The sequence below is a fragment of the Elgaria multicarinata genome, chromosome 22 (assembly GCF_023053635.1).
Source record: "Elgaria multicarinata webbii isolate HBS135686 ecotype San Diego chromosome 22, rElgMul1.1.pri, whole genome shotgun sequence".
NCBI lineage: Eukaryota > Metazoa > Chordata > Lepidosauria > Squamata > Anguidae > Elgaria > Elgaria multicarinata.
This window is the reverse complement of record NC_086192.1, coordinates 16,099,312-16,122,422: the sequence shown is the minus strand read 5'-3', so window position 1 is coordinate 16,122,422 and position 23,111 is coordinate 16,099,312. Positions and strand designations below refer to the sequence as shown.

Here is a 23,111-nt window from a genome sequence, read left to right as displayed (position 1 = left end):
ACGCGGCAGAGCTAGGGGGAAGCTGGTCTCCTAAATGCAAAGCCCCTCTTTGGGACCCAAATAAAGATGGTGCCAGAGGGTACCCTTCCTTTTGCTTTGCCAGCCCTCCCCCCCCCAGTTTTTAAAACCTGGAGAAATAAAATCTTTAAGGAATAAAATAAAATTGTGGTGAGTCGGGGAGAGAGGTGGAGCCCGCGGGCGCTGTGTTGGAGACGTGGCTTCGCTCTGCCACGTCTTCTGTTCTCACACCGACTCTGAGAACGTCCCCAGGCAGGGCAGGACGGGAAGCAAACGGTCCCTCGAATCTGGCACTCGGGCTGACCGGCTCGGAACCGCGGAGGTTCTGGGATCAAGATGGAAACCGCCGCTTGGAAGCCAAGCCACCCAGCCAGTGCAGGTGTGGTTAATACGTACCTCTGTAGCCCAGTGCTCCGAGGGCTCCATAGGGCTTGGGGGGCTTTCCTGTGTGTGGGGGGGAAGCAGAAGGGGTGTGTGAGGTTACTCAGGGCAATGCAGGCAGCTTCTGCCCAGCCCTCCCCCCCCCAGCAAGAATTGCACTCACCACCATAGCCGCCGGCTACTCCTCCACCTGCAAACCAGAAAGAGATGGGCATTGGGCAACCTCATTAATACAGCCACGGGCCCCTATTTCCTGCATCTTGAGCCCCGCCCTGCGCATGGGGCAGGCCAAAGGTCAGCCCTCTGCTTCACCCACGCTGGGGGGCTGATGGGACCTGAGTCCCCGCAACGTACCTGGGTAAATTGGAGATAATCCATAGCCAGTCCCATCCGCTGCAATGGAGAAGAAAAAGGGGGGGGGGTGTCAAAAGAGCTTCAGGATGGCAGGCGAGTTGCAAGTGTAATTTGTGCACGTGTGCTCATCACTGGATCGCGTGTGTCAACCGGGGGGAATGGGGCCCTCCTAGCGAGAACACATGCAAATCTCTTGACATGTCCTCAGCAGCGTTAGTTCACCCAGATATGCGTATTTTTGCACCTACCCACGGAGTCAAAGTAGCCAGAAGGCTGGAGGCCTGGGTTCAAATCCCACTGCTGACACCATGAGGCTGGAGGCCTGGGTTCAGATCCCACTGCTGACACCATGAGGCTGGAGGCCTGGGTTCAGATCCCACTTCTGACACCATGAGGCTGGAGGCCTGGGTTCAGATCCCACTGCTGACACCATGAGGCTGGGGGCCTGGGTTCAGATCCCACTTCTGACACCATGAGGCTGGAGGCCTGGGTTCAGATCCCACTGCTGACACCATGAGGCTGGAGGCCTGGGTTCAGATCCCACTTCTGACACCATGAGGCTGGAGGCCTGTTCAACCTCGACTATTGAATTCATGCTCCACGGAAGTGTTGGTCACAGCTGATTTATTTGCAGGATTCTATAGAGATTTCTGGCAGGACTCCTAACACAGAGCTGGGCTTTTTCCGGTCAAAGGAATGGGTGGTGAGGGGTGTCTACAGGCTGTCTTGTCCTTAAGGGGGACAGTGCACAGTGAATCCGTTACGTGATCAAACTGGAAGACATCTGAACGTGTGCAGAGTGTCTTTCCATCACCACTGAGGATTGTCAATCAGACACAAAGAGTCAGAAGAAGGAAAAAATCAGGTCAGGACTCAACTTCCTCTGAAGCCCTGCCTTTGATGACGGCACTCAGGCGATATTTTTCAGGACATGAAGCAAAACAGGGACTTTTTGTCTAGCAACTCACCAACTTGTGGAATGCCGACACCATAACCTGCAGGGACAAAGAGAAAAGGTGCTGTGTGAGAAGGAGGGGGGGCGCCATGGATGAGCAGTCTCTCAAAACTCAGGGGGACCAACGACATCTGGTTTCAGTGCAGCATCCGTGGGATTCTGGCTGTTCCCACGGAATCCTAAACATCTTTCCCCGAACGCGCCCGGCCAAATGTGTGAACGTTGATCACGAAAGCCCTCCAGTTGGGAGAAGAGTCCTAGATGGGGCTCCCTCGCTTCACACACACAACCTGGCGCTTGCCAAGCAATGAACCACGGAGCACAAAGGCCGTGGCGCCTCCTCCTCCTCCTCTCCCCCACCGTGGCCTGGGCCGGAGCAAGAGGCAGGGGAAGAAGCAGGTTGCAGTGGGGAAGAGAAGGAGCAGGCCCAAGGGGTCTTTTCCCAGGGCCCCTGCTGGCGTGTGGACCCTCGACAGGGGCCCGACCAGCCCTACCCTCGGCGCCACGCCGGCCCAGAGTTTGGGGAGACTTGAGATCCGTCCTCGCCACCGTGCACTCCCTCCCGTTCACCGCTGGAAGTCCCACTTCCTTATTACCTGGCTTGGGGGGTTTACCAGCCACCGGATACCGCACACCTGTGTGACAAAACGAGAGAGAATGAACATCTTGGCACCGAAATGAAACCGGCCTCGTGGGACAAACCACAGCCTGGAGAACCACATGTGGACGTCCCACGAGAAGGAGGAGGCGCTCGGGGTGGGGCGGGAGGCCCATGATGGGAGTTGTAGTCCAGCACATCAGAAGTGCACCACGTTGGGAGGAAAATGGCTCTCCGCCCACCCACCCTGGTCGCTCCAAGCCATCATTAGCAACCAGGATCAACCGGGTACCCCGTTTATACATTTTAAAAATGATTATTTTAAATAGACGAATGAACGATTCATACTGAAATGATTCACATTTTAAAATCTCTTTGTACGTAGCGGCGGGCGGGCAGGGAGAAATCATCCTTTAAAATGTATAAACCAGATGAGCGACTCCTAGTCGTTTGCTGCAGGTCGGAGTCTTTTTAGAGTGTTATAAGTTGGCCAGAAAGAAACGGACGGATAAAACACACCAAAATGAAAAGGAAGTTTCTCAAGTGGATTCTGACGATTCACGTTTCCTCGCAACGCCACAAATTCCTCTCCCTCTCGTTTGCCTTTTTAAAAAACGTTTATTTTATCTGTTTCAAAGATTGATGGAACTGCTTTTGCCAAGTGCTGTAGGGACCTCTCCACATTCCCAAGGGATTTTTAAAAAAGGAGAGGGACCAGATGTCAGCAAGCGCTACATTTGCCTGGACGTCACTGAGCCACCCTGCTGGCATCCACGTTTGGAGAAGTCTCACTGGAAGCAAGAGCTGCTTCTAGGCCACGACCCCCTGGGGCGGCCACGGTGCCAATCTGTTTGCCAGGGCCCGGAGTCTCCAGCGGTGCCAGTAGCATTCCCCCCCTCATATTCAAGGGCGGAGGGAGTTTGAAGCTGGGGAGGGAAAGAGTAACTCTTCCCCTGCATGGGAACCCCCCCCCCCACCAATTTTCTATTGGCTTGGGATGATCTTGGGCAGGGTGCAAATTAATTCAAGAATTTATTTTATTGGTGCTTCTTTGGAGGAGAAATTAACTGGCTGGCCTGTGAAATTTTCCCAAAGCTGGACAATTATTTCTAAAGTTGCAGAGACAGGTATAAATGAGCACAGGTAGATTGGGCGCAGATCCGGGTCCTACCCCCCTGGGGGAACGCCCCTGTCCGGATGCACCTGGCGGTTTGCAAAGCATCCTCCCCAAAAGTTCAAGGTGTAAATGCCCAAAAAGGATGAGCGTGCTTCGAACGTGTGCAGGTGTGGACACGCCTCCGAGAGGCGGTGAGCCCTGCGTCTCCGTGCCACTGCTGTCGTGTGCAGGGACAGGCAAGGAAAAGGAGGCTTCCCAAGCCCCCAGGGCTGCATTTACACGCCGTAGCCAATTCCTCTTGCAACAGGCACACCGTATTCTCCTACTCCTCTGCCGCCACCGAGGCCTGTGGACAAACGGGGCAGAGGAAGTCAGGAGCATGCAGTGGCCCAGAGGTGAACGTGGAAGGGCAGGTGGTCAGCGTCCCCCTCGCCACGCTCCCGAGGATAGCCCTGAAACGGAGGCCACTGCCTTGATCCACATCAGCAAACCGGCGCTAGCAGTTCATCTCCCCCAGGAGCCGGGGATCAGTAAAGCCCGTTGTTCTCAACCGCCCATTTCAGGCCAAGCCACTCAGAAAGACTTTGCCACTGCAACAGGAGACAATCTACTACCACAAGACGTAGGGGTGGCCACCAGTTTGGATGGCTTTGAAAGGGGGTTGGATAAAGTCCTGACGGCTGTATGCTACCTCCAGTATCAGAAGCAGTCAGCCTGTGTGCACCAGTTGCTGGGGAACATGGGTGGGAGGGCGCTGTTGCACCGTGTCCTGCTTGACAGCTCGTTGGCCACTGTGAGAATAGAGCGCTGGACTAGACGGCCCCTGGCCTGATCCGGCCTCAGGGCTCTTATGGAAAATTAATTCTGAAGCGTGGGGGACAGGACAGGACCGAGACCTGAGCAGGGCCTGACGTTGGCTGAAACGTGCCCTCCGTCGCCCAAATTGCAGCGCCGGAAGGGAGAAGCCGTGGCCGAGTTCGGCCTTTGCTCCTCTCTGGATCGGAGCCTTCCTCCCCTGCCACCCCTCCGTGCTGCCCGCTGCCGTACCTGCCACACCGCCACCGCCCAGAACAGTTCCAGGGACTCCTGCCGGAGAGAAAGGAGCAAGTCTTAATGGCGCATCCATTCAAAAAATGGCGTTGAAGCTCAAAGGGTTCCCAGGAACTCCACGCCCCCTCCTCTGCAGTCTAATCCTTGAACTCCATGGGACATTTTCTTTTTCTTCCCTCGCAGGGAGGCTGGAATCCAGGCACCCCCAAAGCGTAGGCTTCCTTTAACTTGAGCCCCTTATTCCGTGTCCTGCACTCTGGGAGGATCGAGAAGAGATCCTGGCCCTCCTCTGTGTGACAACCTTTTAAGTCTTTGAAGAGTGCTCTCATGTCTCCCCTCAATCTTCTCTTCTCCAGGCTAAACATGCCCAGTTCTTTCAGTCTCTCTTCATAGGGCTTTGTTTCCAGACACCCCCCTCCGGTCTCCTCATTCCCCTGCCCCTTGCAATGGCCTCCTGTGGTCAGGCAAGCTGAATGCAGAGCAAGACATCAGGGTCTACAATGCTTTATAACTAGAATCATAGAATAGTAGAGTTGGAAGGGACCCACAAGGCCATCGAGTCCAACCCCCTGCTCGATGCAGGAATCCACCCTAAAGCATCCCTGACAGATGGCTGCCCAGCTGCCTCTTGAAGGCTTCCAGTGTGGGAGAGCCCACCACCTCCCTAGGTCGTTGGTTCCATTGTCGTACTGCTCTAACCGTCAGGAAGTTTTTCCTGATGTCCAGCTGGAATGAATTAAAATCATGTCCTTTATGGTTGACTGTTCAATAAATGTTTGCCGTTAAAAAATTAATAAAGTGCCCTGGGGAGAATGCCGTCCATCACATCTGGAGGGCACCTGCTTGGGGAAGGCTGGTCTAACAGAGTCCTAGATCTGTAGTCCTAGATCTCACTCTGTAGTGCTAAAATTTAAGGGCTCCTTTTCTGAGCTCTTTCTGAAGGAGTAACTTGGTAGCCCTGGTAGTGCGGGTGGTTTTGCTAAGCCCTGCAGACGTACCGTATTTAGGCGGCTTGGCCCCCGGCTGGACTCCGATCTGGGGGATTCCTGTGTGATAATGAAAAACAACCCTGGTCAGAGTCCCGTTCCTCAGGGATCGCCTCTGTTGGTCAAAAACTGGACCGGTCTGCTCAACCTGTGCTAGAAATGTCCTTCAACACAGGAGCATGTGGGCCCCAGGAATGACCAGCTCTGACCTGCACCAGGAACTCTGCCTCCAGGCAAGACTCCGCCCCCGGGCAAGACTCCGCCTCCAGGCAAGACTCCACCTCCAGGCAAGACTCCACCCCCAGGCAAGACTCCGCCTCCGGGCAAGACTCCACCTCCAGGCAAGACTCCTCTTCCAGCGCCTACAGAGAGATCGAAAAGGTTTAAAATTAATCTGACAAAGCGTCAGATTTCCCCAACATCTGTGTGAGTTTCCTTTGCTGGATACCCAGCATTGTGGGGGTCACATGGGGGGAAGCCCCCGCCCTCCGAAGGAACAGCGGGACTAGCCAGGCTGGGCGGGGAGGAGACGCCCGCGGGAGACTCACCGTACTTGGCTGCTTTGGCGGCTGCTTTGGCGGCTGCGGCGCCCCCAACGCCCCCGGGCACTAAGAGGAAGAAGGAAGGTGTCAGCCCGCCCGTTTCAGGGCCAGACGTGCCGGGAGACGTGCAATAAGGCCACCACCACCCCTGAGTCTGCTCCAATTGGGACCCCAGGTCTGAGGTTCAAGCCCCCCGCCGTAGATGCTCGCTTAGCTTCGAGGTGGCCGCCCTGGCGACTCTGTTTGACGCAGGGGAGCTGCGTGCGTATCCTGCCCCGTGTACTTTGCTTTTGCCACGGCACGGCATGGAGGAGTCTAGCAGCCTCGCCCTCGTGAACCGCTCTGAAAGCGACCCCCTAGCCAGGAAATCTCACGAGGGGAATGGAAGGCAAGAAAAGCACCTTCAGCAGAGGGCAGGACCGTCAGGGATGCTTACCGCCAGCGCCAGGGATTCCGCCGGTGCCCGGCACAAGCCCACCGCCGAGGCCGACGCCACCACCGACGCCACCGCCGAGGCCACCGCCGAGGCCGACGCCAACGCCACCGCCCGGCACCAGGCCTCTCGCTCCTGCTTGGGCAAAGCACAGGCTTGGAAGGAAGGCCCTCGCCCTGGGCTTCTAGCTGCTGCCCTAGACGAGGCCACGGGCTGAGCTGACAGCACGGCAAGGGGGACACCCACCCACAAAGCTGGTGCGCATGAGGCAGAGAAGCGGTGGAGGCCCACCCCCGAACCCCTGCGCACTTGCAAGTGGTCGCTGGGCTTCCTCAGCTGTCACTTGGAGTCTTTCTACATGAGGCTTTTTACTGTGCGCCCAATGACTGCTCAGTCACGGCAGTTTGCGGGTCCTTTACATGACGTCGCTCTCCTCCAGGCCCTCTCCCGCTCTCTGCAACTATTTCCCTGCCTTTTTTTTTTTTTTTTAGATCGAGCCTCTGTGTCCTGGGGGGCCATCACAAGGCAGGCCTGTCTGCCGTTAACGTTCTCTTGCTTTTGCCCCACGGTGAGAACCTGGCTGTTCGGGGGCTCTAGTCCATCTGTTCACAGTTCTTTCTGCTCCTCTTTTCCTGCTGTTCAGTTTTGATGTGGGTTTAAGCATTTGCCGTGAACAGTTTATTGTTTTAGCCAAGGTTATTTTTTTAAAAAAAACCTTTTCATTAGTGGCATTTGATTTTTTGTATTTGGGGAAAAAATATTAGAATAGAAATATTTGAATACATGCAAATCAATCATAAAGAGAGGGAGCAGGGCTATTACCACAGCCCTGCTGGAAGATGATTCATTTTTTTCCTCTTCCCTCCCCGTTGCCTTTTCCTTATGTGCCGTGCCTTTTTAAAATTATATGCCTGCAGGCAGGGGCTGTCTTGTTTTGATGGAAGCACAGCTGCACTGTTTAGACGCCTCTTGGTGTGCAATCCCATTTCTGCTAGTACAAACAGTTAGGGGCAAGTCCCTTCTCTCCCACCCCCGCCCAGGCCAGCTATCTGTACAAGGGCTGCCATGAAAGTGTGTGTGTGTGTGCGTGTGAAATTGCATCAGTGCCATCCCAACCATTTTTACCACCTTTGCTGGGCGGGGGGGGGGGGGGCGGGGGAGCGGTCCTCCTTACCGTATTTCGCAGCCTTTGCAGCTGCTTTTGCTGCAGCTGCAGCACTTCCCGGACCTGAAAACACACGCAGAGAAAAAGACAGAGGCTCAGGACCACCAGCACGGGTTCAACCAAGTCCCCCCCGCCCGGCAGATTGCACAGCTGTGAAGTCACGGCAGGCGTCCCGCCCCCTGGTGCTCTCCAGATGTGTTGGGAGAGGGGGAGGAGCCAGGGGGAAGTGGGCAGAACCATCTGGCGGTGTGTGTGGGGGGCCAGAACTTCTTTCAGCCCAAGGGCCAAATGCATTCCGGAGAAGCCCTCAGGGGGCCAATTCCAGTGGTGGGCAGGGCCAAAGGCAAAATCCCCCCCCCCTAAAAATTAAAAAATATATACATGCCAGCATCTAGTTGCTTACAGCCAGTAACAAAGTCTTAGGGGAGGCATTGAAAAGGGGGAAATGCCCAAAGCCCGGAAAAACACCCCAGTGGTCAGGGGAAAGGTGGTGGAGACGAGGGAAGGGGGCGTGGTGTTTGGGGGAACCCCAGATGCAGGAACTGGGACCCCCCCCCCCCAGGGCCATGTTTTGGCTCTAGACCTGAGCTCGAACAGCCCCCCCCACCTTAGAACATGTTGACAGGTCCAAACTCACCTATCCTACCGAGTCCTACTCCGCCGGGTCCCACTCCAAGCGCGCCATAGCCAGGGGCTACCCCAGTGCCTGGTAAAAATGGCAGAAGGAAAGGTCAGTGTGGGGAACGTCTCACGCATGCCTTTCCCCACGCGTCCCTCTATTTCTATACCGCCCCATAGCTAAAGCTCTCTAGGAAGTCGTTCAGGAACACTAAAGACCGTTACAGATACTCTGCACGTGGGAGAGCTCCTTTAGGATTCCCACTGAAACCCAGAGTGGATGCACCGCCCCACGGGCATCGGAGCCGCCAGCCTTCACTGGCTCTCCCTGGCATGAAATAAGTGTTGCAGCGCGAAGGGACGAAAGCGGAGGTGACCCCGCTTCGAAACCCCAAGGACAGCAGCCAACGCACCTGGGAGGCAGGTGGCGGCAGCGTCAAAAGCCCATCAAAAGTCCAGGGGGTTCGTCTCTGCACCCCCTCTGCCCAGCTGCAACCCCCATCACACACACACACCCCAGTGAGTGCAGTGCTCAGGGATGGCCAACTACCCTGATGTCTGGGAATGATGGGCGTTGCAGTCAAACCCATCGGGGAAAGCTGCTCTAGAAAACCCAATCCACCAGCTCTGTGGCTTTTCACACTCGGCTCGTGTTGTTTCGCCACGTGGTGCCGCAGCAGGGACCTTTCTTCGAGGCTAATTTATGTGGGTTTGTTTCCTTCACTTCGTGAGTTCTTGTCCTGTCATCCTGAAAACAACAACCTCCTTTCCTTTCCAGGTTTTGCCGTCCTGCTCTGAGTTACGCTCTGATGCCATAAGGGAATCGGGGAGTTGCGCAGCTCACCATATGCCGCTGCTTTCGCCGCTGCCTTCGCCGCCGCTACAGCCGCCGGGCCTCCACCTCCTGTTCGCACAAAGGAAGCTGCCTTAGACATCGTCACCAGTAGGGTCGCCAACTGCGCTCCGTTTCCCGGAGCCAAAACTTCAAGGATTGTTTTGGTTTTGCAGAACTAAAAAGTCACTGGGGGAGCGCATACAGAACCCCCCCCCCCCCGCCATGATTGCCACCTCCCTCTAGGGATATCGGGGAAAGCCGCAAAGGGTTGAAATGCGTTCAGAATTCCATGAATCCCACCTATGGATTCTGCGGCGGCTTTTTCAGAGTCACGTGGATTCCGTGGACGGATTGTTCTACTTTTTGGGGGGGCGGGGGAGATATTTGCACAAATGCAAACTTGGGCTAATTAGCGCAACTGCGCATTTGCAAACAGGAACAAAATTCGTATACAACTCTAAAAAGAATCCGATTCCCTCGAAGAGCGGATGACAGGACGAAAGGCGCCTGGCAGTCCACGAAACACAGGTGGAATGGATTTACCAAGATCTGTACTTCTTTTGAGCAGCTTAATTTTAGAGCGGGGGAGAATTCTTTTTGTCGCTGTTCCCTTCATTTGCCAGAGCTCCTGACCTGCCCTCTTCCCACCTCTGGTCTAAGCCCACCTGGGACAGCCGGAATGCCAACGCCACCTGGCACGCCACCCACGCCGACGCCACCTGGAACGCCACCGACGCCACCTGGCACGCCACCCACGCCGACGCCCCCCGGAACGCCACCGACTCCTGCGCCCAAGCCTTGGAAAGAAGATGTGAAACTGGAGGACGCATTTGTCTTCCGGCCATGCTCTTACTTCTATATGAAATCGGTGCAGCGTGAAAATCCCGTTAGCTGCTCCCATCCTAAGCCAGGATCCGACATGTCTAATGCAGCCTGCCCACTGAGCCAGATTTAGGAGAGAACCATTTGTACTCTACAAAGGAATAGCCCAAAGTGCAGCCCCATTAAGAAAGCTGCCGGCACGTCTCTGTCTGAGTTACTGCTCTGCACTGGTCTCCTGATCCGCCTCCTCTTGAGTCAGGGCATTTCCGTGTGTCTCTGCATTTGGGTCTTGCAATCTCTCCAGACACAGGGAGGCGTCTGAGTAAACAGCCCCCTGAGGAGGCTTCCTGTTGCATCTCTGCATTAGTAGCTACCTTGGGCTGGCCATCCTGAATGGAGGGGGGAGGACACCCCTGGGTGCAAATCGATTCACCGTACCCCAAATCACCTGCACTGCATGTATCCGCCCGCCGCTGTGCTAACAAAAATAAAATTCTGCACCAAGAAAAAGCCAGATTCTGCAACCTGCATAAATTAAGAAAATCAATCGGATATTTTACTATGCATAATTTGTGTGCAGATGTGTGTGTGTGTGTGTTTTAAAAGCTATATTTTTAAAAATGGTTTATTCTGGTTCTGCTACTCAGGAACTTGCACCCTGCCTGCTCCAAAACACCAGAACACACAGACTTTTCTAAGATCTCAGTCTGCACACATTCAAAGTGCCACTTTGCCATCTTAAGGAGTAGGAATTTGGAACAGAAGTTGAGATTCTCCAGGGGCTGAGTAGAGCACCCGGGGCTGAACTGCGAGCTCAGGTGAAACCGTACCCTCTTATCGCCCCTCCCCACATCCAAGCCAGCCTTACCGTATTTTGCTGCTTTCGCGGCCGCTGCTGCTGCTGCTGGACTCACGCCTGGAGGGCGAAAGCAAGACAAAAAATAGGGCACGGGGCAGTCAAAGAGGGAACGCCTTAATGCTGGAAATTTGGTGTGTTCAAAATATAATCACTTGCTTGGGGAAAAGCGACGCTCGTTTTAAAAACTGGGGGAAGGATATGCAAGTCAAGACGTATGGGGAGGCATAGGCGTGCGCAAGGGGTGTGCCGGGGGTGTCCAGGCACACCCTAAGGTCTCAAGCAGTAAGTGCTGAATTGAGGGGGTCATTGAGTAGGGGTCCAGAAGGGGGATCCAGATGCAGCGGAACGGTCCTGCAGCTGCCCTCCAAATGCTTCACTGCTGCCGCCCCCATAGCGTACCATTGTTCCCGGCACCAGGAATGAAAAGGAATCACTGCTGGGTGCCTCTCTGCCAGGAACCAGGCTTCAAAGAGGCCAGCAGGAAGGGCCCCCAAAGGCTAATATCACCTCGCAAGCCAGTGTCACCACAAAGCCCCACCAACGCTGGGGCTTGAGGAGCGTCTCCTCATTCCCCACCCCTCTGCAACGGCCTTCCCGTGGACAGGCAAGCCACGGTCTACAGTGCTAATTAAATAAACGAATAAAAATAATGTCTGAGCATTCAATAATACCTTTAAAAAAATCCTCTGGGTGCACACCCTAATGAAATGTGCTGTGTGTGGGGCGGACGTATTGCCCCCTCCTTAGATAGGATCGCTGTGTGCTGTCTATTTACCTTCCATTGTTTCTTTAGAAATGGTCTCCAACATAGAATCATCGAATAGCAGAGTTGGAAGGGGCCTACAAGGCCATCGAGTCCAACCCCCTGCTCGATGCAGGAATCCATCCAACATTTTCAGAATGTTGCCTAATCCCGACGTCTGTGGCACGGACGCCCGTTTGGAGACCCCTCCCTGATAAAGCTCACAACGGGACAAGATGAAGCACCTTCCGTGGGAGTTCTTTTCGGAGACCCTCAAAACGGACGCCACGAGTCCACGCCTGCCATGCTCAGAAATCGGGACGAGAGCTCAATGGCGCTCCACCAGCCCGCCCCGCCGGTCCTCTCTACTTACCTCCCACTCCGGCACCTCCCAGCCCCGTTCCGACCCCAGGTGCGATGCCCGGAATCCCGCCCACGCCGGGGGCTACGCCTGGGATGCCGGCACCCCCTAAACCGGCCCCGGTGCCACGTCCACCACCTGCAGAAGGAGAGAGAGAGAGACAGACAGACAGACAGACAGACAGAAGAAAATGAGCCACCTGGAAAGGGTCGGCAACTTGGAAGGCAATTCAAATCATCCGGAATAAGGAATCTTTTCAACGCCAGCATACTAGTTCATAGCCCTGACATTTGCCAGGACTAATGTGGCCACCAGGATGCTCCCCCATCTGGACTGCACCTGGTTGGGGAAGGCAGGTGTGGGCTTACCTGTGTGTTGCAGCCAAAGTGGGCCACTAGAGGGCAGCCTCCCCCCTGAACGGCCTTGGGCCATAGAGGTAAAAAATGGGGAGTGTTGAGCAGCTACAACTTCTGGTTTCAGCAGACATTCTCACACACCCACACCCACACCCCGAGTGGAAATGAAAGCTGCCCAGAATTCGGGGGAGAAATTTAGGTCTTCCCTATTGCTGTCTTTGGACCGTGGCCTGCCTGGGCCTTCCTCAGCGAAAAGCGGCGCCCCGGCTTGTAAACTGGATCCCGACAGAGGTTTGCGAAGAACGTCAAGGATGGAAAAACAGCACATTTGCGGGGCCCTCCCTTCCTCGCAGACGCATCCCCCAATGAAACCCGACGCGCCTGTGGCTTTCGTAAATCCCTAAATTGCTCGGCTCACCAGCACTAGCCTGCTTTCAATCAAGAACAGGCAGGGGTGGTGGGAGAACTCTGGGTGGAAACGGCGTTGCCCATCTCGGGGGCTCTCATCGTGGCTGATCAGGTGCAGCAGAGAGGGGGAAAGGCCTTCCTATCAAAAGGCCTTGTTTCCTGGGGCTCCAGCCAGCCTGAACTCAGCCCTTTTGACTTGGGGGCTGTCCACATGCCCCCCCCACCGCCCTCCCAGCCCCAAGGAACCAGAGTTTATTCCTAGCACAGAAGAAGGCTATCAATGCCTACTAGGCATGATGGCTGTGTATAACCTCTAGCATCGGAGGCAGTATACTGGGGATTGCTGCCCTGTCCTGCTTGCGGACATCTGATAGGGGCCTCTGTGTAAAAAGGACTAGAGCTAAGCCCACCTCCCACAACCAGGAGGCCTCCAGGCGTTTTGAACTTCAACTCCCAGCAGCCCCAGCCAGCATGACCAATGGTCTGGAATACTGGGAGTTGTAGTCCTAAATGTCTGGAGAGCGCCAAGCTGGGGGAGGCTGGTTTATGGCCTTCCTTCGCATCTCATTTAGCCCGCAAACGCCGGCCGCCCCCTCCCAGTGTGCCTGGCTTCCAGTTTCTGAAGAAGCCACGCTGACTCACCGTAAGCTGCTGCTTTGGCCGCTGCTTTGGCTGCTACCGCTGCCGCCAATCCACCCCCGCCTGTGGGGAGAAAGGGTTAAAGAAGAGCTGAGAACAGCGGAGAGGCGGCTGAGTGAGAATTCATCGACAGGTTTAATTGTAACGCCAAAGGCTCGAATCTAGATAACGGGTTTTTATCACACTGCAACAGCCGCACTGTGAATGATGACTTTTAATAATGTGGCTATGCCTTCGGGCATTTAATTTCCTTCACTGTTTACAATTCCCCCCCTACCCACAACCCCCCCCCCCCACATACATAGGCTGGTTTCAATGTATGTGCTTTATGATTGTTTTAATCAAGTTTTCAGTTAAAATGTTCGTTCTTATTCTTAGTTCTAGAGTATAAACCAAATCAAGTCTGGTCACTCTAGTATAGCTCCTGCACCTTTAACTGTTGTGATGAAGAGGGCATTTCACCAGGTGCTGCATGCATACAAATGACACCTGCTGAAACACCCTTTTCTATGCAACTGTTAAAGATACAGGAGTCTTGTCCTCCTTTTCATAGGGTCACCCTACACATGGCTCTTTGTTATTTTGACATGAACAGTCTTTTCTACACCATTGTCTTAGTGCACAAACGTATGCGTGTTTAGGCAGAAAACAGTCCTACAATCCTATGCGTGTTTAGGCAGAAAACAGTCCTACAATCCTATGCGTGTTCAGGCGGGAAAAAGTCCTACAATCCTATGCGTGTTTAGGCTGTCGAATGCTGGGAGTAATTTTCCATCTGCACTAGCTACTAGCCTGATTCAAAGTGTTGGCGTTCACATTCAAAGCCCTAACTGGCTTGGGGCCAAGTTACCTGAGGGATTGTCTCGTCCCATGTATACCTAAGGTTGTCCTCAGCTGTGCTTCTCTGGGAAGCCCCGCCAAAGTAATTGAGGTGGGTGGGCTACCAGGAAGAGGACCTTTTCTGCTGTGGCACCCCAGTTGTGGAATGAGCTTCCCAGAGAGGCTCGCCAGGTGCCTACATTGAATTCTTTGCCATGCCAGGTGAAGACCTTTTTATTTCTAAAATACTACGGCGACGCGTGGAACGCTGGAGGTACCGAGCTGTGAGGAGAACTTTGGTTGTGTGTATGAAGAAATGTCTGACACTGAGCAATAAAATACAAGTTGATGTTATCTCGCTAACCGAGAGTCTAACTAAGACTGTTGCAGGACAGGCTTTGAAGAAAGAGGGGGCAAGGGGCCAGCCACGCAAAGCTGATGGGGGCGCCACGAAACCACGCAAAGGCATTGTTACCAAGTCCTCCTGGGACTCCACCGGCGCCGGGCACCAGGCCTCCTCCGAGCGCCCCGGCTCCTGGGATTCCACCTGTCCCCGGCACGATCCCAGCACCTTGGAAGAGAGAAGCAGGAATGGAGACCAGTCAGTCCTGTCGAGGAGTTGGGGGGAAAACCCATGCTTCCCAGCCTCTTTGGCTTCTCTCCCCAAATTGCACGATCCGAGAAAGGGGTGAAAGTTCTGGATGGAAAATTGGCATTCCCTGGGCCCAAGAATCATAGAATCATAGACGCATAGAATAGCAGAGTTGGAAGGGGCCTGCAAGGCCATCGAGTCCAACCCCCTGCTCAAGAGACCTGGAATTGTCAGAGTCCCAACGGAAGAGAGTGCGAATCTTCCGAACCCGACTCTTCAAGGAACGCAAGTGGTCCTGGGCAAGCAGAGGCGTTTGTCCCAAATGTCTGGTTGCCCCCAGGCCTGCCTCAATTGAATCGCCTTCCCTTGAATCACAGAGGGGAGGGGGGGCAAATGTGGACCGGGACGCAATTTGCAGTCAGAAATCCAAAACTTTTCCGAGCTTGTGACGCGTCCCGCCAAATATAAAACAGAAGCGTGTCCGGTAGCGCGTTTGCAAAAATGTCTACGTTTCCAAAGTGTGCATGCTGGGGCACGTGAGCCGACGGGCGCATGCGTTCCAAAAGTGCACACGACAGAGAAATGCACACAAAAACGCACGTCTCTTGGACGATGCGTACGAAATTGTGTGGAGAACGACAACAAACGACAGAAAGTTTGCATGAACCCAGGTCAGGAGGACCTTGGAGGTGGACAAAGGGGGAACCTCGGCCAGAGCAAGATGGCCTTGTGCGCCTGTTCCGAGCACAGCCATGCGCCATGGCGCCTTCGGGCAGGCTGCTCACCGTATTTCGCAGCTGCTTTCGCAGCGGCTGCCTGTGCTCCGACACCTGCAAAGGGAAGAAGGAGAACCTCAGAGGTGTGCAGATTGGCTACAATCCAGTGGAGGCTGGGGGCTTCAGTGTCAGTGGGGCGGTGAATCCACTCCGGGTTTCTGTCAGACTCTAAAGGTTCTCTCCCGCATCCTGAATCGTCAGCCAGGATAGCAAGAACCCAATGGCTCCCCACTGCAAAACCCAACGGGCTCCTATTCCGCAGGAGGATACTGGAGTATGCCCTGACAGATGCAGAAGAGGTGATTGTCCAAACGTCTAAAAGGTTGACATGCTTCTCGTCTGCCTTGCTTTAAACGTGTTTGCTTTCAACCTCTGGCCACCACTGGAAGGCAGCACCCCCAGCTTATGGGGACGCCCCCTCCGGTTTTATCCTCACCACCACCCTGCGAGGTAGGTTAGACTGAGAAATAAGGACTCACACAGGCTCTCAAGAAGAGCCTCCGAGCCCAGTGGCCACTGTAGCCCAGCATACTGTTCCCGACAGGGGGCAGCCAGAGGCCCCTGGGAAGTCTTCCTCAGGCTCTCAAGGTGACATCCACCTGCCTTGTTTTGCATCTGCCCGGAATCTGGTCTGCTGAGCATGTCAGCAGGCCAAACCCGGGTCGATTTTGTCTGCCCAGAACAACAGAGGTCCCCTGAAGCAGGCCAGCCCACGTGCCGTTCCTTGGGATCGCGCTTGGTATTGCCAGATCTGCTCACCTGTGCCCGTAGGGTAGCCAGCTTTTCCTCCGCCTCCGCCGTAAACTCCACCTGGCCCACCACCTGGAACCACAGAGAGAAGAGAGGACTGCTTGAGAATGACGACTCCTCTGTTGTCCAACCCAAAAACCCAAAGGCAATTTAGGGGGTGGGGTGTCCTTCTTGGACAAACCCTCCTCAGCATATCAAGGGAAGCCCCAAGCAGCCTGAGATAAGAGAAGTGGCATTCCTCCCAGCGGGGTTTTGTTCATTTATGGCCACTCCTGCCCTGCTTTAGGGTGGTGATCAGTGAGACATTGGGGAGCGCGGGTGCCCATCGTGACCACTCCTCTGGCCACGCCCCCGAGGAGAGTCCAAAGCGTGGGGCAGCGGCGTCCATCTGGATTTAGGAAGAAGCCAAGTAAACCATGGCTTAGGGCTTCCTATTAGGAGGGTCCTCTCAATATGCTGGGCATAACGGTCACCTCTGCCCACTTAGGTGACACAGAGAATCCTAGAAGAGTAGAGTTGGAAGGGGCCTCGAAGGCCATCCAGTCCAACCCCCGGCTCAATGCAGGAATCCACCCTAAAGCATCCCTGACAGAGGGCTGTCCAGCTGCCTCTTGAAGGCCTCTAGGGTGGGAGAGCCCACAACCTCCCTAGGTAACTGGTTCCACTGTCGTACTGCTCTAACAGTCAGGAAGTTTTTCCTGATTCCAGGCCAGAATCCAGCTTCCTGTCACTTGAGCCGGTGTTGTCTACACTGCAATACTGGATCCAGAGTCAATCCTGCTTCTCTGCTATGACCTGGCTGGAAAGAGAGCTCAGCTCTGCCTCCTGCCCCAAACTAAGCCAGGCGAGTTAAGCTGGCCTCAAGTTGCCTGGTTAAAACCTGTAGCGGAGACATGTCCACACAGCCAGCCTCATCACGGAACCAAGGTCCTTTTCTGGCTGATGGCTGGCCTTGCCCTTTCCAAGGTGGGCACCACCAGGCCCAGTTCCATCAAACCCCTTCTTCCCTTTGGCCAATGACGGTGCTTTTCTGCAGGGCTGACTGGGCAGAGACTTTGGATGGCACCCAAAGGCCTTTCCACGAAGACTCACCGTAAGACATCTTCCCGTACCCATAATAGCTACCTGGAAAGAGAAATCCCGATTGATCAGAAAACGAACATCGGAAGCTGCCATTGGTCCATCTAGGGCAGGGGTGGGCACTTCAGACAAATTGGGTGGCAAATCAGGGTTTCCTGGGGTTCCCCAGTTGGCTACGCCTCTTTACCTTAGCCACACACCCTTCCCCCCTGTATGGAACCCATACCGGAGGTAGCCTGCCTGCTAGTTTATCGTTCTGGCTACAACACACATGTGAATCCACACTGGTCATCTCTAACCTGCAATTGGGACAACAATTCCCATAAAGGGACCAGCAGCCATTCCAGCACGCTGAGCTTGGAGATGAGAGGGGGAGCAGGGCCGTTCCACCAACTCTGCTAAAAAATGATAATTCTCCTCTTCCCTTCGCATCCCTTTTTCCTTGGGTGTCTGGACTTTTTAGATCGTAAGCCTGCAGCCAGGGCCTCTGCTTTCATTCCTTATATGTGTAAAGCCACTCTGGGAACCTTTTTGGCAGAGGAGGAGCAGGAAAATATTTCAAATAAATAAATAAAGATGCCCCAGTCAGTGTGGCCAGTGGTCAGGGATTCTGGGAATGGTAGTCCAATAATCTGTTGGGCACCCCCGTGTCAGCGACTCCCCCTCCGCCTGTCCTGGCAGCCCTACTGAGATCTTTTCTTTTCATCTGGAGAGGACCCAGAATTGAACCTAAGACCTTCTGCTTGCAAAGCAAGTTCTCTTCCCTGATTTATTTATTTATCTATTTATCTATTTATTTATTTATTTACACTTATATATCACCCCCACAGCGGTTTACAGAAGTTCTAAAATTGAGATAAAAACAAGTATACAAAATTAAAAAATTTAAAACACAGAACATACACACATAAAGCATTAAAAACCGTTAAAAAACTAAACATGTGGGTGATTAAGATGTGCCGCCATGTGCCTGGGCAAAGAGGAAAGTCTTAACCTGGCGCCGGAAAGATAGCAGTGTAGGTGCCAGGCGAGCCTCATCAGGGAGGTCGTTCCATAGTCTGGGGGCCACCACTGAAAAGGCCCTGTCCCTCGTTGCCACCCTCCGAGCCTCTCTCGGAGTAGGCACCCGGAGGAGGACCTTAGACGTTGAACGTAGTAGTGACCGGGTATATTCACGTCGGGAGAGGCGTTCCCTCAGGTATTGTGGTCCCAAGCCGTGTGAGGCTTTATAGGTCAAAACCAGCACCTTGAATTGGGCTCGGAAGCATATAGGCAGCCAGTGCAAGCGGACCAGAGCAGGTGTTATATGGTCGAACCTTCTGCTTCCCGAAATCAATCTGGCTGCTGCATTTTGCACGAGCTGCAGCTTCCGAACTGTCTTCAAAGGCAGCCCTACATAGAGCGCATTGCAGTAATCTAACTTGGAGGTTACCAGAACATGGACGACTGAAGCCAGGTTATCCCTGTCCACAAAGGGGCGTAGCTGGGCCACCAACAGGAGTTGGTAGAAGACCCTCCTCCGTGCCACCGAGGTCACCTGAGCCTCAAGTGACCATGATGGATCTAAAAGAACCCCCACTACACAAGCAACGTTCACAGAGAGAACACAGGGACACTGCAGGAAACAACATCCAAATCACGATTCCGAAATCACAAATACATAATAAAATACGAGTCACCCATCGAGATAATCAAAAACAGGGAAGAGTGTTTGCCTGTACCCCCAAAGCCCGCTCAAATAAATAGATGTTTTGTTAACTTTGTTTCTCAATAAAATAAAATCTCATGATAAATAGGTCTTTAACTGGAGCCTATCAAGAGCAGTGGGGGACAGCTGAATCTCTCCCTGTAGGGAATTCTGCAGCTGGAGTGCCAGCACCGAAAAAGCCCTGCCGTCCATGGTAGCCCCACAGGCTGCATTCCTCAAGAGCAACACAAGCAAAGCCTCCTTGGCTGGTCTTATGTCCTGGGGTTGTCATTATTGGGGGAAGGGACCTGGATCAAATTAAAGCAAATAGGTAGATGCTGGATTGTGGCTCACCTGGGACTTTGGGTGCCTTTATGGGATAGCCCAGAGGTAGCCCAGGCTGCTGTCCACCACCGAAGCCTCCTCCAAATCCTGCAACGAACAAGGAGGACAGGATGAGACCTACTAGATCCGAGTTACTCAGTTAGTCCCCAAGCCTTCCTTTATAGGTAGCTTTATGGGTTGATCAATGTCCTTCTCAGTTATACTGGAAGCATGTGCACAACATATGTGTGTGTGTGTGTGTGTGCGTGTGTGCGCTCCAACCTACCAGGGATCCCTGCAAAAGCGCCGCCTCCTGCTCCTGAAATAGAAAGAGAAGGAGAGAGAGAGAGAATTAGTAGTGGCCGTCTCCGCACACAAAGGACTAGCAGCATGAGGCTTTGAAAGAAGTGCTCGGAGCAGCCTGAGGAGGAGACCCCGGGCTGTGCACGTGGACAATGAGAAGGAGATTGGAAGTGTCATAAAAGAGTGCATGACATTTGATTTCTTCTTCTTCTTCTTCTTCTTCTTCTTCTTCTTCTTCTTCTTCTTCTTCTTCTTCTTCTTCATCATCATCATCATCATCATCATCATCATCAGTATGTGCTTCTTAGCTCCTAATCGACTCTGAGCTTCCATTTTGGTTGGAATGGAAAAGCAGAACACCAGACATAAAGTAGCAGAGACCTTTTGGGTTAGACCGCAACTAACAAATGCAGTAAAAAAATGCAAATACAACACAATCCATCTATCGGACCAGAAGCGGACGTGTGTCTGTCTGGCCATCAGCTCCATAACCCCCAAACTGTGAAAGCTAGACACCTAAAACACGCGTACTAACAGGACCCTACAGGTGTGCACCTCAAGGTTATTTTGTTGCTAAAACACATTAATTGATTTTAACTAATTTAAGTGTGCCCATATGTTTGAAGCCTACAGTATCATCTCTAGTCACTAGATGGCAGACTTCTCTAACCTGCGCGCACCTTTGCAGTCTATACAGTTTGAAACCAAGGGGAGATTAGTAGGTTGAGGAAAAGAGTTACATCACTTCTCCTTCCCCCTGCTATGGGGCACCCCCCCCCCCAGGAATTGAGTGGGCAGATCCTTCCCTCAGGGGGCTATAAGGGTGCACAACATCAGGGGTCGTGTGTTTAGGGGTGTCAGCTGCTTTACTCACACAAGTTGGGCACAACGTCTCTAACACTGAATGCTGTGAAATTTTGCTTGGACCAAACCAAGGGATACTCCAACCCCTGCAAAGCCGGGTCCGTTCCCTATTAAATGCATTTTTTAAAAAGAAGGTTAGTATTGTCCATGTGTGTGTGTCTGTCTGTCTGTCTATCATCTATCCTCTGAGACTTATAGCAGCTTTGCAAGGAGTGCTTTCTATCAGAAAAAACATGCAGGGGAAAAGTCCCCCGTATTCCTTCAGAACTGTGGCCCCAATCCAAATCCCTCCCCAGGTGCTCTTAAGAAAGGGGTGGCCACTGGCACCTTCCAGATGTTCCTTGGACTCCAACTCCCATAGCTACTGATAATTGACCATGCTTTCTGGGGCTGATGGGGATTGTAGTCCAAAATATCTGAAGACTGTTCTATTGGATGAGGAAAAGGGAGTCATCCTACCAATGTAGATTGAACTACTACTTCTACTACTACCATTACTACTACTACTACTACTACTACTACTACTACTAATTGGAGAAACAAACCACAGTGTGAACCAGGAGACTGTAAAAAACCCACCTTCTCTGGAACAAATGATTGATGCAAGCAATTGACAGTAATTGCGCAGACACTCACCTGGGACTTTCGCCTTGACACCGGTTCCGGTCGGCACACCTGGTAAAACCCCTACCCCAGGGTAACGGATCCCTGAAATATAGAGATGCAAGCAGCTAAAGTATGTGATTGATTAGATAGATAGATAGATAGATAGATAGATAGATAGATAGATAGATAGATAAATAGATAGATGCTTTTGTACGTGGCTTCAGATTTGGGTCTTTGATATAAGTCTCTGGAGTGTTAAACTAGAAATATTCCATCGTCACACATTGGTTTCGTTGACAAGGTGCTGGTTTTGGATCTGGGCCTTCAGCTCTCGCTTGGAGCGGGATGGGAAGAGGGCTGTGGGAGGAGCTTCAGCGAGCCAGACTCACCTGTGCCGGGGAGGATGCCGCCCGGGAAGACTCCAGGAATGCCGACACCTGTCAGGGACAGAACACAAGCCCTGATGGTCCCTCAGCTGCTCTCCAGGTGCCCTACCGCGTCTCGGGGTCTCGTCTTTCTCTTGCCAGCCGAGTTTCACTGCTCCCCTTATTTGTCTCGGCTTTAGCTCAAGTGAACTTTTGTGCCCGTTTTACGCACAGGGAAACTGAGGCTGAGCAAGTCAAGGAGGGCCAGGAAAATTTTTGAATTAGGAATGAGCTGAAATCCCTGGGTCCTTTTGGGTTACTTTTAGGTCAATATATATATGCCTTTTGTTGGTTTTATTACCGTACTTTAGAAGCTTTTGTCAATAATAATAATAATAATAATAATAATAATAATGATGTCTGACATTTATATCTCACCTTTCCTCCAAGGGGGTCTAAGGCACGTCCTCCTGTCCTGTGAGGTGAGTTAGGCTGGGAGTCCGTGACCAGCCCAGCGAGCTTCATGGAAGAACAGGGACTGGAACCCAGTTCTCCCAAGTCCCAGACTGACACTCTAACCACTACACCACACCGGCTCGCCAGTTTGCCTGCTGCGTGGAACTGTTTGCTCCACAAGTGAACCAGAAAGTGGCGTATCCCAAAGCTTGTTTCCTTTCTGAATGAGGCATTGGGATCAGCTCAGGAAGGGCCCCAGGGAGCAAGCAGCGAGGCGTTGCCTTCCGTGGCCCTGCCGCTTCTCCTCTCCTAGCAAAGTAGTGCGAGACTGGGCTGCCCAGGGGGCCATTGTTGACCTACCTGGGATTTTGCCCGGCTTGGCTCCAACGCCCGCTCCTGGTTGTACCCCTGTCTGTGGCACTACAGCGCCTATGGAAGGGAGAGAGCGTTAGGCACAGCAGGGGCCACTGGGGGGACATCAGAGGGCTGGATCGGGGCCCCAGGAGCCCTGAATTTGACCTTTAGGCCTGAGGGGCCCCACCCCTCATGCCTGGGGGTAACAGGATGCCCAATTCAGCCACGCCGTTGGAGGGTACGGCTGCTGTTTGCCGTCTCTCTCCTGGACCACGAGCCGCTTCTCTTGACCCAAAGGTAGCAAAATCAGAGTGCGCATTTTCAGAGAGCGCTCAGAGTCACCACCACCGGCCTGCCTGGGACTCAGTGCCAGTCACAGAAGATCAATTTGGGCTCACTGGACCAGTTTGGCTGAGCTGCTAAGATGGGATCCAAGAGTTTGGGGTTCAGGGGGATCACTGCAGCCCATCCTGTGGCAATGGCCTACCTCCAGGGACTCCGCCGACGCCGCCACCCGGCACTCCACCGACGCCGCCACCCGGCACTCCGCCGACGCCACCACCCGGCACGCCACCAACGCCACCACCCGGCACTCCGCCGACGCCGCCTCCAAGCCCAGCGGCTGGTTAAAGAAAGACACAAATTGAGGCTGGGGCCCTCACATTCACTTGCCATCATTGGGGGTGGGATGGGGGTGGGATCCCTTAATTTCAATAGCCAAGCCCCCCCAAATGTTATTTTTCAAGTGCTTGAATGTTTGAATCAGCTGCTCTCGAAGAGCTCAGCTGCTCTGTCCCTGTGAGAGTTGCCTGTGAGAGTTGCCATTCAGCCCGTCAAGAACAGGAACTCACACAGTCGAACCTGAGTGGCTACTTTCTCTTGGTGTCAGAAGGAAA

General features: G+C 53.5%; 1 protein-coding gene across 1 annotated transcript in view; it reads right to left on the bottom strand.

Annotated features, from left to right (window-relative positions):
* Nucleotides 1-23,111, bottom strand: part of ELN (elastin) — a 52,514-nt gene that overhangs the window by 2,525 nt on the left and 26,878 nt on the right. The window contains exons 7-33 of the mRNA XM_063146737.1: nucleotides 22,703-22,837; nucleotides 22,222-22,290; nucleotides 21,430-21,477; nucleotides 21,071-21,142; nucleotides 19,554-19,586; nucleotides 19,298-19,375; nucleotides 17,269-17,301; nucleotides 16,186-16,248; nucleotides 15,436-15,480; nucleotides 14,534-14,629; nucleotides 13,243-13,302; nucleotides 11,849-11,974; nucleotides 10,743-10,790; nucleotides 9,718-9,849; nucleotides 9,062-9,121; nucleotides 8,237-8,305; nucleotides 7,609-7,662; nucleotides 6,438-6,569; nucleotides 6,008-6,067; nucleotides 5,669-5,821; nucleotides 5,472-5,519; nucleotides 4,471-4,509; nucleotides 2,305-2,343; nucleotides 1,722-1,748; nucleotides 754-792; nucleotides 563-589; nucleotides 415-462 (exon numbers count right to left, since the gene is read on the bottom strand). Of these exons, the coding sequence (XP_063002807.1) occupies nucleotides 415-462; nucleotides 563-589; nucleotides 754-792; nucleotides 1,722-1,748; nucleotides 2,305-2,343; nucleotides 4,471-4,509; nucleotides 5,472-5,519; nucleotides 5,669-5,821; nucleotides 6,008-6,067; nucleotides 6,438-6,569; nucleotides 7,609-7,662; nucleotides 8,237-8,305; nucleotides 9,062-9,121; nucleotides 9,718-9,849; nucleotides 10,743-10,790; nucleotides 11,849-11,974; nucleotides 13,243-13,302; nucleotides 14,534-14,629; nucleotides 15,436-15,480; nucleotides 16,186-16,248; nucleotides 17,269-17,301; nucleotides 19,298-19,375; nucleotides 19,554-19,586; nucleotides 21,071-21,142; nucleotides 21,430-21,477; nucleotides 22,222-22,290; nucleotides 22,703-22,837 (1,833 nt within the window). The remainder of the gene's footprint in view (nucleotides 1-414; nucleotides 463-562; nucleotides 590-753; nucleotides 793-1,721; nucleotides 1,749-2,304; nucleotides 2,344-4,470; nucleotides 4,510-5,471; nucleotides 5,520-5,668; nucleotides 5,822-6,007; nucleotides 6,068-6,437; nucleotides 6,570-7,608; nucleotides 7,663-8,236; nucleotides 8,306-9,061; nucleotides 9,122-9,717; nucleotides 9,850-10,742; nucleotides 10,791-11,848; nucleotides 11,975-13,242; nucleotides 13,303-14,533; nucleotides 14,630-15,435; nucleotides 15,481-16,185; nucleotides 16,249-17,268; nucleotides 17,302-19,297; nucleotides 19,376-19,553; nucleotides 19,587-21,070; nucleotides 21,143-21,429; nucleotides 21,478-22,221; nucleotides 22,291-22,702; nucleotides 22,838-23,111) is intronic.